This window comes from Panthera uncia, chromosome A2 (assembly GCF_023721935.1).
Source record: "Panthera uncia isolate 11264 chromosome A2, Puncia_PCG_1.0, whole genome shotgun sequence".
NCBI classification, from domain to species: Eukaryota; Metazoa; Chordata; class Mammalia; order Carnivora; family Felidae; genus Panthera; species Panthera uncia.
The window spans coordinates 10,479,646-10,492,302 of record NC_064816.1 but is presented as its reverse complement, the minus strand read 5'-3'; the positions used below and the strand labels follow the sequence as shown (position 1 = coordinate 10,492,302).

Below are 12,657 nucleotides of genomic sequence, written 5' to 3'. Positions count from 1 at the left end.
TCACATTTCATGAGTTCAAGCCCTATTTCGGGCTCCACGCTGACAGTGTGGAACCTGCTTGGGATTCTCTCCCTTCCCCTCTCTCTCTGCCTCTCCCCTGCTCACTCACTCTTTCTCTCTCAAAATAAATGAATACACTTAAAAAAATAAAATAAAACTGTCGGTTATTTATCAGCAAAAATGGGCTTATTCAGGAAGACCAGAAAATTACAATTCATGATACCTAGGCCACCACAATCTACAGGCAAGTGTGAGGCACATAGGCAAGGAAAGTTCTTTAGAGAGGAAAGGGGAGGGTTGGGAGGAGCTGCTATAAACCAAAAGTCCATTGGAGTAAACTGGGAGTTCAAAGTATAGTGGCTTTTTCATGGCTGTGGGGTCACAGTCTCTCCTTGGTCGGGCTGTTGCTGGGGGAGGAGAAAGACCTTTCTTCCTTCTGCCGGAGTAGTTCAGTGGTATCTGTTCTCAAGACTTGCAAGGTAAGTCCCTCGCTGCTTAGTTTACAGTTGATGGTGAGTGGTAGGGTGTGTGAGCTCCCCTTCTGGCCTCCCAGCTCCATTTTAAATGAGGTTTCATTCTCCTGATTTTCACAAGGGACATTTGGTTTTTTCCTAGCTTTTGGCTATTACCAATAAAGCCCCTCTGAAAAATTGTGTGCAGGTTTGGTGTGACTTAGGCTGTTCAAAATCCTCTCTGGCCTTCCAATTCACTTAGAATTAAATCCAATGTTAAGTGCAAGGGTGTCTAGGTGGTCCCCAAATGCTATACCCTGTGACAAGCATGGGGAAGCCATGTGGTTGAAGCACAGTACCTGTTCTTGAGGTCCTCCCAGTCTGCGGGCAGCACGGCTGGAGTTCACATTGTGCCTCTATCACTTACAAGCTGTGTGACCTTGAGCAAGTTCCTTAACCTCTCTGCGTTTCAGTTTCCTCACCTGTAAATGGAGAGATTAATAACATAAACTACGTTACAGGGCTGTTGTGAGGATTAAATGAGTTAATGCGAAGAGTATGGAACAAGCCCTTACATGTAATAAGTGCTTAACAAAAATGATCACTGTTTCATTATTGGCTTTCGGAATTTAATTGCACTGGAAGGCCTGTCTAGGAAGTTTGTATTTTATCCTGTTAATTGTATGCAGGGAGAGTGGGGTTGAGCTGGTAGATGAGAGACAGGAGGGAGAGGGAGGGGTTTGGAGACTCTTGGAATACTCCTGAATAGCTTTCATGGGGTGGTGGGGAGGAGTCTGGTTGGAGTGGGTTGAAGAGGGAATAGATGGAGGGCTTATGGAGACAGCAGATGTAGATAACTCACTGGAGGAATTTTGCTAAAAAGAAATGCAAAGGGGGGGGGCGCCTGGTGGCTCAGTGGGTTAAGCATCCGATTTCAGCTCAGGTCATGATCTCACAGTTTGTGAGTTCAAGCCCCGTGTTGGGCTCTGTGCTGACAGCTCAGAGCCTGGAGCCTGCTTGGGATTCTGTATCTCCCTCTCTCTCTGCTCCTTTCCCACTCCCACTCTGTCTCTCTCTGTCTCAAAAATAAATAAACATTAAAAAAATTTTTTAAAAGTGCAAAGGGGCAGTAGTAAGTGGAAAATGTGGGGCAAAGGGGTTTCCTTTTCTTTCTTTTAATGGGTGAAATGAAAAGTAGGAATGATTTCAACATAAGACATAATTAACAGGGTGTAATCCTCAGAGGGAAATCCCTGAAGTTGGCAAGGGATGAGGGCCAATGTTAAAATGGTACAATCTTTATCTTCTCCCCCCACAGGCGGGTGCAGTGTTCCTGGAAGTACTGCAGTACCACGTGGATGGGTGAAGTGGGCGGAGTAAGCTCCTATTCCAACTCCCTGCTCCAAAAATCCATTTAATATATTACCCTCGGATAGGGGACGTATCTGATATTAATCTGGCAACAGTTACAACAGTTGATCTTAGCTAAAAGGCCGAGAAACTAGATTTGTTTTGGAAGGAAGCAGGGTGCTCAGTACCAGAATTACTTCCCCCTCGCTGGTGGAGAGATCATTCTCTAGAGGCCAGATGGCTGGAGCCAAGGACCACCGGCGTCGAAGCTTCTCCTCCCCTGCACTGGGGGCAGAAACTCCTCAAGGTCTGGGAAAGAAGGCGGGGCCTGCGGGGGTGGGGCCAACCGCAGAGGCGAGCCTACGAGCTAGGGGGCGAAGCTCTGCCCTTGCAGGGTTCTGGTGGGATGGGAGGCGGGGCCTGTGCGAGGGCGAGGGGCGGGCTTGTTTGGGATGTGGTTGCAGACGGTGGATCTGGGGAGCGACGTGTGACGTCCCGGTCTGGCCGACCTGAGGGGCATTCGGCACGGCTGGTGTGAAAGCTGGCTGGCTGGAAGGCCCGAACACTACGGACAGAAACGTGGGGGCCAACGGAAGGCCGTGGAAAGCCGGCTCCCCACGGTCGCGGCTTATACAAAATGCCAAGGGGCGTGGTCTCATGTAAAGAAAGGGGGGTTAGGCCCGCAGTGCGAGCCAATGAGAGGCGGGGGAGGGCAGGACTTGTGCTGAGGCGGCCTGTAGGGACGGGGCTTTTATAGGAGGTGCTTGTAACCCAGAACATGGTTACAGCTTTGCGCGTGCGTCTCAGGCCGGACTACGGGGCGCCGCAGACCCAAGTGACAGAAAGGGACAAGGCTGCAGGCTCGGAGCCCGGCCCCCTCAAGCTGCGCGTTTGGGTCACGTGACATGAAGGGCACCGAATTCCTCTGGAGTCAGCGCCATTTCCCGTAGGTGAAGGCCGAAGTATCCTGGGGGTCAGAGAAGCCTCCTGTTGCGATGTGACCTTGACCCACGGCCTGGGGCGGCTGTCAGGCTCGGGCGCTCGCAGAGGGCAGAGGTCTAGCTTTAAGGGATGGGCGCGCCCGCTAGCTTGGGGGCGTGGCCTCGTCCTTCTAGGTGGCGTAGACTTGGGGTGGGCGGGCTCACCATTGGGACTGAGATTTGGACCCAGGTGTAAAAGAGGCGGGGCTTCCCATCTATTCTTTGAGAAACAGGTAAGTGTGAAGCACTATTTTGAAGCCAAAACTGCCTGTGGTGGTCTATTTTTGGTGCTGGTGGTGACGTAAGGAAGGGGGCTGGCGCCGCGGGAGGCGTGGCCTGGCCCCCAAGAGGCGTGGCCTCGCCCAGAGCCTAACCGCGTAGGTGGCGTGGCGGCGCCGAAACTGGCGAGAAGAGGCGTGGCCCGGGGAGCCTTGTGTCCGGGGAACCTTCTTCCGGAAAAGATCGCTGCGCCTAGCTGCTGGCACTGTCCTTTCTCTTTCAGGTGGCGAGTCATGGAGACCCTCACGGCCGCCGCCCCTGCTGGGAGCTTCTTCCCCTCTTTCCTGCTCTTGGCCTGCGGGACGCTAGTGGCCGCCCTGCTGGGCTGCGCGCACCGCCTGGGGCTCTTCTATCAGTTGATGCACAAGGTGCGGGGGCATAGGTCAGCGGCGGGCTGGGGGCAGCCAAAGAAGGAAGGAGCTCCTGGCACTCCCAGCTCACTTATTTTACAGGAGAAAGTGAGGCCCGACTAATCTAGGGGGCTCGGTTGGGAAATTCTGTCTACGGCCCTTAACGGTTCGGCAGTCTGCAGACAGGTCCCTGGACTTTGCCTCTAGGCAGAGATAAATCGGGCGGTAGCTGCCGGGTACTCAGCGCCCCGCCTACTCCTTCCCCAGAGGCCAAGAGCCCTTTTCACTGAGCGCAGCTCCCTAAACCCGACGTGATCAGAGTGGGCCAAAGGTAGCACCAGAAGGGGTAGCTGTGAGAGATGTCATGTACTTCTCAACGCGTCCCCTAGAGGTGCTTTTGTTTCTGTACTCATTTTCCACAAGAGAAAACTGAGGCTCAGAGAGTTTGTGTGGTAACTTGTCATAGGTGGCCTTTTGGGGAACAGTTGACCCCACGGATCTCACCCTGAGCTGCTTGGCTCCTCCCTCAGGAGTCCACCCCTTCCCCTCCCAAGGTCACTGGCCTTGAGGATTTCTGGAGACTTAAGGCAAAGGCCTCTGGTGTGCGGGGCTGGGAACAAGCCGAGGCTCAGAAGCCTCAGCATATTCTGTGCCAGCAGGCCGCTCCCTTGCCAGGTGCTTAGTGGCTGGCAGCCTGTCAGCGGGGCCTGCCCAGTGAGTGGGAGGAAGCCTAGCGGGCTGGGATCAACAGTTGCCACTAGGTCCTGGAGGGCAGGCAGTTCTGGAGTCCCAGCAGATGGCCCCTGGCCAAACTACTTTGGGTTCTGGGGATCCACTTTCCCTCTCCTCTCACTCATTGGCCTACTGTCCCCGGAGACAGGAAGTGTAACAGAAGGGGGCGCTCAAGAGCCTTGGCTCTATGGGACTTTGAATCTTGCCAGGGCAAGTCTTGGTTCCCTTAGCTGTAAAAGGACGGCCTGCCCTACTCTGGGCCTTGTGTATAGTATGATATGTGCCTCACCAATATCAAAGTTCCTCTGACCCCGGACTCTGTCCTGCCCTCCTTCCTGGGGGAGTGAGAGTGCCCTCTCCCTGTCTGCCTTGGCGCTCTTGCCCTGGTCCTTGGTAATTGTGCTTCTCTCCCTCCGTGGGCCCAGGTGGACAAGGCGAGCATCCAGCATGGCGGGGAGAATGTGGCAGCTGTGCTGAGGGCCCACGGCGTGCGGTTCCTCTTCACCCTGGTCGGCGGGCACATTTCCCCCATACTGGTGGCTTGTGAGAAGTTGGGCATCCGCGTGGTGGACACACGCCACGAAGTCACAGCTGTCTTTGCCGCTGATGCTGTGGCCCGCCTGACCGGTGAGGGCAGAGCAGAGAGGGTGGAGGGCTGGTGAGAGTGGGATGGGAAGTCTTTGCAGGGCAGAGTTTTTTCAGAGGTGGCCGGGAGGGAGGGCAGGGCCGTGATGGATTCTGTATTTCAGGGACCGTGGGCGTAGCAGCAGTGACAGCGGGCCCTGGCCTCACCAACACGGTGACTGCAGTGAAGAACGCCCAGATAGCTCAGTCTCCAGTCCTGCTTCTGGGTGGGGCCGCCAGCACTCTGCTGCAGGTGCCCTGCCCTTGGGTGGATGGCGGGGGTCCCGGGGAGCCTCAAAGGGCTCATGTATTGACTCTCTGGCCTCCTCTGTTTCCACCAGAACCGGGGTGCGCTCCAGGCCATTGATCAGATGGCCCTGTTTAGGCCACTGTGCAAGTTTTGTGCTTCTGTGCGGAGAGTGCGGGACATCGTGCCCACCCTGAGGGCTGCGATGGTGGCTGCCCAGTCGGGGACCCCAGGTAGGTTGGGGGTGGGGCTGGGCGGTGGTCAGGCCCTAAGGTCTGGGTCCAGGGAGGCATGGCAGGCTCAGTATCCTCCCTGCCCCTCCACAGGCCCAGTGTTTGTGGAGCTTCCCGTTGATGTGCTGTACCCCTACTTCATTGTCCAGAAGGAGATGGTGCCAGCCAAGCCGCCCAAGGGCCTCGTGGCTCGAATGGTCACCTGGTGAGTTGCCTCACCCCCACCGTGCCCTCTCCAGCCCCCTGCCCTCTTTTGTAACTTCCTGCCAGCCTCTGTCTCTCCTTTGACTCATTCATTGGTTTGCATACCAGCTGAGGGGAACCAGCCATAGGAAGAGCATTGGAGGTAGAGGGACTAGCATATGCAGAGGTTCTGAGGCAGGAGCGAACTTGGTGGGTTGGGAAAGCAAAGTAGCCTCTGTGGCAGCAGCAGGTGAGCAAAGGGGAGAGGGGCGGAGGTTGAGCTCAGAGCGGCCAGCGGGGGCCGTTGGGAGGACCTGGGGTTTTGTTTTTACTTTGAGATCCGTCGAGAAGCATTATATGGTCCAAAGCAGAGGTGTGGCACACCCCGATTCAGGTTTTTATCACGTTCCCTCTGACTGCTGCTGGGGAATGGACTGTGGGCTTGGGTGGAAGCTGGGAAGGCAGGGAGGAGGGGTTGTCGGCCCTGGGATGAGAGGCAGTGGTGGCCTGGCTTTGAGTGGTACCTATGGGATGCAGAATAAGGAATAAGCTTAAAGGTTTTCCTGGAAGAGCTACAAGGTTGAGGGGGGACTTCTTTCAGTGGAGAGGATAGGAAGGGGTTCCATGTGGGGCCACATCCCCAGCAGAGGTATCTGGTTTTGGCCACCCCTGGGATGGGCCTGGCCGGAGCGGCACAGGAAGGAGAGTCGATTCTCCTCTTCCTTCCCCTCTGTCCCTTCCCTTTGCCTGTCCTTGCTCTTCTACCTGCCATGCCCCTTCCATGTATTTAGCGAGTGCCACAGTGTTCCAGGTACCAGGACCGGCACGAACAAGACAGGCCCCTGTGCCCTGGGCACTCGAGAAGTCCCTTGAAGACCAGTTCGGGGGGTAGAACTTTATTCACATATCTTTTATGACAACACTGAGTGAAGAGGGTAAGGTGTTACTACACCCATTTCATAGAGTGGGTAACTGGGACCCAAAGGGGGTAAATGACTGGCAGGAAGTCATCCAGCTTGTTAATGGCACACGAGGATTCAGCCTGGAGGAGCCTCCCATGCTTTATCCACAAAGCTATGTGCCATCTACAGGGAATGAAATGAAAGTTCAGAGAGATGGGTCTGAATCCCGAGCCAGTAACTAGCTGTGTTAACCTTGAGCAAGTGATTAAGCCTTCCCCACCCACCCCCCGCCAGTTTAATGGAAATACAGTTGACATAGGGGACTGTGCAGGCTTAAGGTGGACAGCGTCATAATTTGATCCTGTTGTGATTAAACCTTTCTTGACTGCAGCTTGCCTATCTGTAAAATGAAGTGTAGCGTGGTTTTCTCTCTAGACTAAGATTCTGTGAAGAATAAAACAAGATAGCTTCGACAGTGTAAAATGCTGAAGTGACTAATTAGCCATTGTCTTAGATAAGAATAGGGTTGAGTCCAGTGTCCTTTCAGGTGTAAGGCAAGCTGTCTCCCATCCTTTCTCCAACCTGGCTAGGGAACCACAAATACAGAGGGGGATTCAGAGGTCCTGAACAGATAGGAAGTGGCTGGTGACCATGCCAGGTAGGCTGAATTTTGTTTGTTTATTTGTTTGTTAAAGTTTATTTATTTATTTTGAGAGAGAGTGAGAGAGCAAGGAAGCACATGCATGCAGGGTTGAGGCAGAGAGGGAGGGAGACAGAGAATCCCAAGCAGGCTCCGCAGTGTCGGCACAGAGCCTGATGCAGGGATTGATCTCATCAACCGTGAGATCATGACCTGAGCCGAAATCAAGAGTCGGACACTTAACTGACTAAGCCACCCAGGCACCCGAGGTAGGCTGAACTTTTAAGCAATTTTGTTCTGTGGCGGTGACAGCAGCCTGTTTGTTCCCTGGTTCTGACTCCCCCCTCCCCCCCTTCCATTCTCCTCTCCTCTCTTGGGCTGCCCCTACTCAGCCCTTTGGGCTGGCTCTTCCTTTGCCTTTCTTTCTATGTTGGGGTTTACCATGGTTTCTTCCTTGGCCTCTTCTCATTCTCTGTATTCTTGGTTCCTCCTCAAAAGAGAAACAGAAGCTTCTGGTTCTGACTCCTTTTTGCCGACACCCACATGTCTTGTTCTTGGCTGGATTGGATGTTCCTTGAATGCAGAGCTGGGCAAGATTTATCTCTGTGTCTCCAGGGCCCTGGAGGCCCACATGGGAAGTCAGGGCCCTATGACCCAATGAGTAAGGAGACAGAAGGAGGTGTTGGAAGCCGGAGAAAGAGGCTTGAGTGCCTTCCCTGATTGAGTGTTTTGCAAAGTGCTTTATATCCTGAATGGATAGATAGTGAACCTTGGGAGAGAGATTCCCTTTTCCATTTTACAGAGGAGGAACCTCAGAAAAGTTAAGTCACTTGCCCAGTTGCACAGCTAGGAAGCGTGGAGCCTTGTGTGTCTCACTCTGCAGCTGTGGGCCTGATCCTGGCACTCCACACCTGTGTCACTTGGTTCTGAGGGTCTGTGTCAGGTTGGGTGGTCGCCAGAAGCTTCTGAGGGGCAACAGGTGGCTGGAGACTCGGCCACTGGGGTTTGTCTGTCTGGGGTGTGGCTCACCCACTTCTGTGCCTGTCTCACTTCCCGGCTCGACCCTGGCCTCCTTCAACTCCCAGAACCCCAGTCATTAATCCTGGTAACTGCCTCTTCCTCTCATCTTTGCAGGTACTTAGAGAATCACCTGGCTAACCTCTTTGCAGGAGCCTGGGAGCCTCGGCCTGAGGGGCCTCTGCCTCTGGACATTCCGCAGGCATCCCCCCAGCAGGTGAATCGCCTCTCTTCCCTGGTTCCCTGAGGAACCCCACCTGGCAGGATGGCCTCTCTCTGAGTCAGTAGTGGGGCCTGGATCTTGGGGGCTGATGGTGACTCACACGGTTGGCTCTTTGAGCCCTGTCTCTAATCCCAGGTTCAGCGCTGTGTGGAAATCTTGAGCCGAGCCAAAAGGCCCCTTGTTGTGCTGGGGAGCCAGGCTCTGCTGCCCCCGACACCTGCTGACAGACTTCGGTGAGAGCCCTCAGCCCTGCCCTTGCTGTCATATCCCTGGTCCCCGGTCTCCGGATGCCTTGTGGGGTGGGGACATGCCCTCGGCTACACTCCCCTCTGCTCTGCCTGGACCCCCAGGACTGCCGTGGAGACCCTTGGCATCCCCTGCTTCCTGGGAGGGATGGCACGAGGACTGCTGGGCCGCAACCACCCCCTCCACATCCGGCAGAACCGCAGCGCTGCTCTGAAGAAAGCAGACGTGGTCCTCCTGGCAGGTGGGCCTCGGCCTCCTCTGCCCTCTCCCCTTTCCCTCCCTGCAGGCCCCGCCCCTGCTCCTCTCCCCGCTCCCCCTGTGGCCCTGCCCCTCGTAGTCAGGTACTTAACTGGCACCCTACCCTCGTTAGCACTCACCCTCTTACCTTGGGCCCGCCCCTTGCCCCTTGCCCCTTGCCCGGGTTTGGACAGCCGTGTACTTGAAATCCAGCCAGGGAAGTTCTAGCAAGCTCGCAGTCAGGCCGCGTGGCTCAGCCCTGCACGGAGGAAGAGGCACAGACAGTGGGCACCTGTAGTGTTCACATTCAGCATTGGCACGTGTGTGCTCTGTGCAGGATGGACACAGCATGTGCGCGTGTGGCGTGCGCATTTTCGTGTAAAGGGGAGTCCTGGCCACCGCGTCATAGTTGTATCGGTTCGCTGTTGTGTGATGACCATCCCCAAACTCAGTGACTTAAAACGCGCTTATTATGGGGGCGCCGGGGTGGCTCAGTGGGTTTAAGTGTAGGACTTCGGCTCAGGTCGTGATCTCACCATCTGTGAGGTTGAACCCCGCGGCGGGTTTTCTGCTCTCAGAGCCAGGAGCATGCGCTTTGGATCCTCTGTCACCCTGTCTCTCTCTGCCCCTCCCCCGCACTCTCTCTCTTTCAAAAATAAACAAACATTGAAAAAAGGCACTTATTTCTCAAGCTCCACCTATAGGTTAGGCGGTAGTTTTTCTGCTGTTGGTGGGACTCCTTTATGAGTCTGTAGTTGGCAAGGCAAGAAGGCATCTGGGCTGATCCGGGGCGGGCAGGCGCATATCCTTGGGCTTGGCTGACTTTAGGCTGGGCTCACATGGCCTCCGCTGGGCTAATTGACTTCTCTGACTCCTCCTTACCTCTTCCTCCAGGTTTCTCATCATCCAGCAGGCCAGCCTGGGCTTGTTCACTTGGTGGAGGATGAGAACAGGCAGGAGGGTTAGAGCAAGGTGTTTTAAGAGAGAAAGAGAGACAGTGGCAGCCACAAGGCTTCTTGAAGCCTGGTCTCAGGAGTGCCTGCCGTCATTCTGCCACAGCCTGTTGACCAAAGCATGTGCCGAGGCCAGCCCAGATTCAAGGGGTGGGGAGATGTGAAGTCATTGCGGCCGGCACTGGCACAGGGAGAAAGGAAGAATGGGGGTCACTTTTGCATCTACTCTGCCATGGTGGGTGAAGGAAGGTAGTGGGAACACTGGCCCTCCAGCCGCTGAGACCCCGCTTCCCACGCCAGGAATCGTGTGCGACTTCCGCCTGTCTTACGGCCGTGTCCTCAGCCGCAGCAGCAAGATCATCATCGTCAACCGTAACCGGAAAGAGATGTTGATGAACTCAGACATGTTCTGGAAGCCCCAGGAAGCCGTGCAGGGTGAGCGCCCTGTACCCCCTCACACACACATGCTCTTCCTGGTCCTTCTCTTGGCTTCTGCTGCAGCTGGCTTGAGCTGGGTGCTTGTGAGCAAGGCCTGAACCCTGCCCTGGCGGGCATCCGGTCAGCTGGAGACATACCTGTGGCTCTCAGACTGATGGGTGCTTCTGGATGAACAGATAGTGGGGTGTGCGTACGAGGGGAGGCCTGGGAATAACATGCATGTGATCCCGCCCCTGGCTGCAAATCCTCCCATGTTGCCTGCTGCCCGGAGGACAGAGACCTACCTCCTTGGCCTCCGAGGCTTCTGTTGTCCTGTCCTACCTTCCCTGTTCAGTCCGCTCCCACAGCCTTTTTGTGCTCTGCTTCTGCCCATCGTCCCAAGGACATTGTGCTGCAGCATAGGCTACACGGAGCTCTCCTGTCAAGCAGAGGAGTGGCACTGTTGCATTCAAGCTCGGGAAGGTCTACTGTAGCAGCTGGTGGGCAGCGAGTTGGAGGGGGCCAGCGAGGTGGAGGCCAGGGGCCCGTTAAACCAGGCCAGGGCAGAAAGGACGAGGCCTGGAGCGTGGATGGACCGGGATGAGAGACTCGGCTTCTCTGAGCCTCTGTGGGATCACTTCGAAGACGGAGATGATGGAAAGTGTATATATCACCGGCCTGTTTATCGGTCACTTCAAAAGCAGCGTGCTTGGCTGATGGAGGTGCTTTTCGTGATGTGTTTTAGAGGCAGAATTCACAGCACTGCCTGATCTAGGGTGTGAGGAGGAGGAGGCAGGCGACGAGGCTGCCTGGGTTTCTAACCCACTTAGTGCTCCCTAAACCTTCATTTCTCTGGCCTTGGCTGCCCCGACCTGCTTCTGGCAGACTGTGGGGGGTGTTTTGCCTTTTCTGCTCTAGGAACATCCCTGGCCTGGCACCTTGCCTCCTGCTATTGCCTCCTGTTGCTATTGGATTCCTGCTGTCCTCGGGCCTTTGGTGCTGGGAGGGCAGGAGGCCACTTCCCTGCAGCTGTTTTCTCTTCCTTCCCTAGGAGACGTGGGCTCCTTTGTGGTGACGCTGGCGGAGGGCCTGAAGGGCCAGACGTGGGCCTCAGACTGGGCAGAGGAGCTTCGGCAAGCTGACCGGCAGAAGGAGCAGACCTTCCGGTGGGGGCCGGGTGCGGTGGACACGGTGGGGGGGGGGCGGTTCCTGGCAGGCTCTCCTGCTGGCCCTGCTGATGTGCACCTCTGTCTGGCAGGGAGAAGGCATTGACGCCTGTAGGCCAGCACCTGAACCCGGTGCGGGTATTGCAGCTTGTGGAGGAGATTCTGCCTGACAACACGATTCTGGTGGTCGACGGTGGAGACTTTGTGGGCACTGCTGCCCACCTGGTGCAACCCCGCGGCCCCCTGCGCTGGCTCGATCCTGGTAAGGAAGGGCCTCTGCCTGGGACGGCTTGTACGGTCCAGGCCCCTTTCTACCCACGTGCTCTTGGTTTCCCTAGGGGCCTTTGGGACTCTGGGGGTTGGTGCAGGATTTGCACTCGGGGCCAAACTGTGCCGGCCAGATGCTGAGGTGAGTCAGGGTGCTGGAGGCAGGAGGCTTGCCATGTCCTGGGTAGTGAGGTACTCAAGCAGCCTTGTTCCCTGCTCAGGTGTGGTGCCTGTTTGGAGATGGAGCCTTTGGCTATAGCCTCATTGAATTTGACACCTTTGTGAGACACAAGGTGACTGGGCTGCCCGAGGGACGCTGAGGGCTTGGAGTCGTGGGAGCTGTCAGGATGGGCCGGGATAGGGAGGGAGCTGCTTCTGCCTGTCCCTCTCTTTGCCCTCTGGTTGGCCAAGCCTTGAAACTGAAGGCTGTGGGCTGGCCTCGCCCTCTCCCTGCAGATCCCAGTGATTGCCTTGGTGGGGAATGATGCTGGCTGGACCCAGATCTCTCGGGAGCAGGTGCCCTGTCTGGGCAGCAATGTGGCCTGTGGCCTGGCTTACACCGGTGAGGGGCCTGGGCAGGCTGGAGACGGGGGGAGGCTGTTTCAGGCCCGGATGGGCATGCGTTCCTCTCCTGGGCTGACTGCATGGCGGGCTGGGTCCCTGCCACCATCTGACTGGACTTCTCCTTTCAGATTATCACAAGGCAGCCATGGGACTTGGGGCCCAGGGCTTGCTGCTCTCGCGGGAGAAAGATCAGGTGGTCGAGGTGCTTCGTGACGCTCAACAGCAGTGCCGAGACGGACACCCGGTTGTGGTCAACATCCTCATTGGGAGGACAGACTTCCGAGATGGCTCCATTGCTGTGTAGGGCCTTATGGGTCAGTACCCTTGGCTCCCTTCCCACCCCTGGACTGTACCTAGCTGGTTGAGAGCCTCATCCTTGCCTACCTGGACCTGGCCCATCAGGTCCACTGACTCCACAACCCTCCAAGAAGACAGGGTGGGGCTGCAGGGGTCAGAGCTCAGAGAAGCTCCGTGGCAGCACCCGGGAGCTCCTGGGCTTTTTTTCTGTGCGGGGAACAACTGCCCTTTTCTCCCTTCCTCTCTTCCACGCTTAATAAACCACCTCTGGTCCGTGTGGGCCCAAGTACTCATCCCA

General features: G+C 56.2%; 1 protein-coding gene and 1 non-coding gene across 4 annotated transcripts; one reads left to right on the top strand and one right to left on the bottom strand.

Annotated features, from left to right (window-relative positions):
* Positions 1–1,769: 1,769 nt before the first annotated feature.
* On the bottom strand, positions 1,770–1,957 carry LOC125931180 (U2 spliceosomal RNA). The gene has a single exon (XR_007460430.1). It is a non-coding gene; the product is annotated as a U2 spliceosomal RNA (small nuclear RNA).
* A 648-nt stretch (positions 1,958–2,605) lies between these two features.
* Positions 2,606–12,652, top strand: ILVBL (ilvB acetolactate synthase like). 3 transcript variants are annotated; one of them, XM_049640073.1, is made up of 16 exons: positions 2,606–2,748; positions 3,285–3,429; positions 4,569–4,770; positions 4,893–5,020; positions 5,109–5,247; positions 5,341–5,452; positions 8,107–8,206; positions 8,348–8,445; positions 8,563–8,699; positions 9,949–10,083; positions 11,117–11,231; positions 11,324–11,493; positions 11,570–11,640; positions 11,720–11,791; positions 11,955–12,060; positions 12,191–12,652. In XM_049640073.1, the coding sequence occupies exons 1-16, from the start codon at positions 2,708–2,710 to the stop codon at positions 12,364–12,366; spliced, it is 1,947 nt and encodes a 648-aa protein (XP_049496030.1). In that variant the 5' UTR covers positions 2,606–2,707; the 3' UTR covers positions 12,367–12,652. The 3 variants fall into 3 exon arrangements, with proteins under 3 accessions (XP_049496030.1, XP_049496032.1, XP_049496031.1); XM_049640075.1 differs by having other exon boundaries at positions 2,613–2,752; XM_049640074.1 differs by having other exon boundaries at positions 2,613–3,015.
* The last annotated feature ends 5 nt before the right edge of the window (positions 12,653–12,657 follow it).

Coding starts and splice junctions, on each gene's coding strand:
- ILVBL (XM_049640073.1), top strand. CDS start 2,708: ATGAAGGGCACCGAATTCCTCTGGAGTCAGCGCCATTTCCC. Junction 11,232..11,323: donor CAGAAGGAGCAGACCTTCCG/GTGGGGGCCGGG, acceptor TCTGTCTGGCAG/GGAGAAGGCATTGACGCCTG. Junction 11,641..11,719: donor TGTGCCGGCCAGATGCTGAG/GTGAGTCAGGGT, acceptor TTCCCTGCTCAG/GTGTGGTGCCTGTTTGGAGA.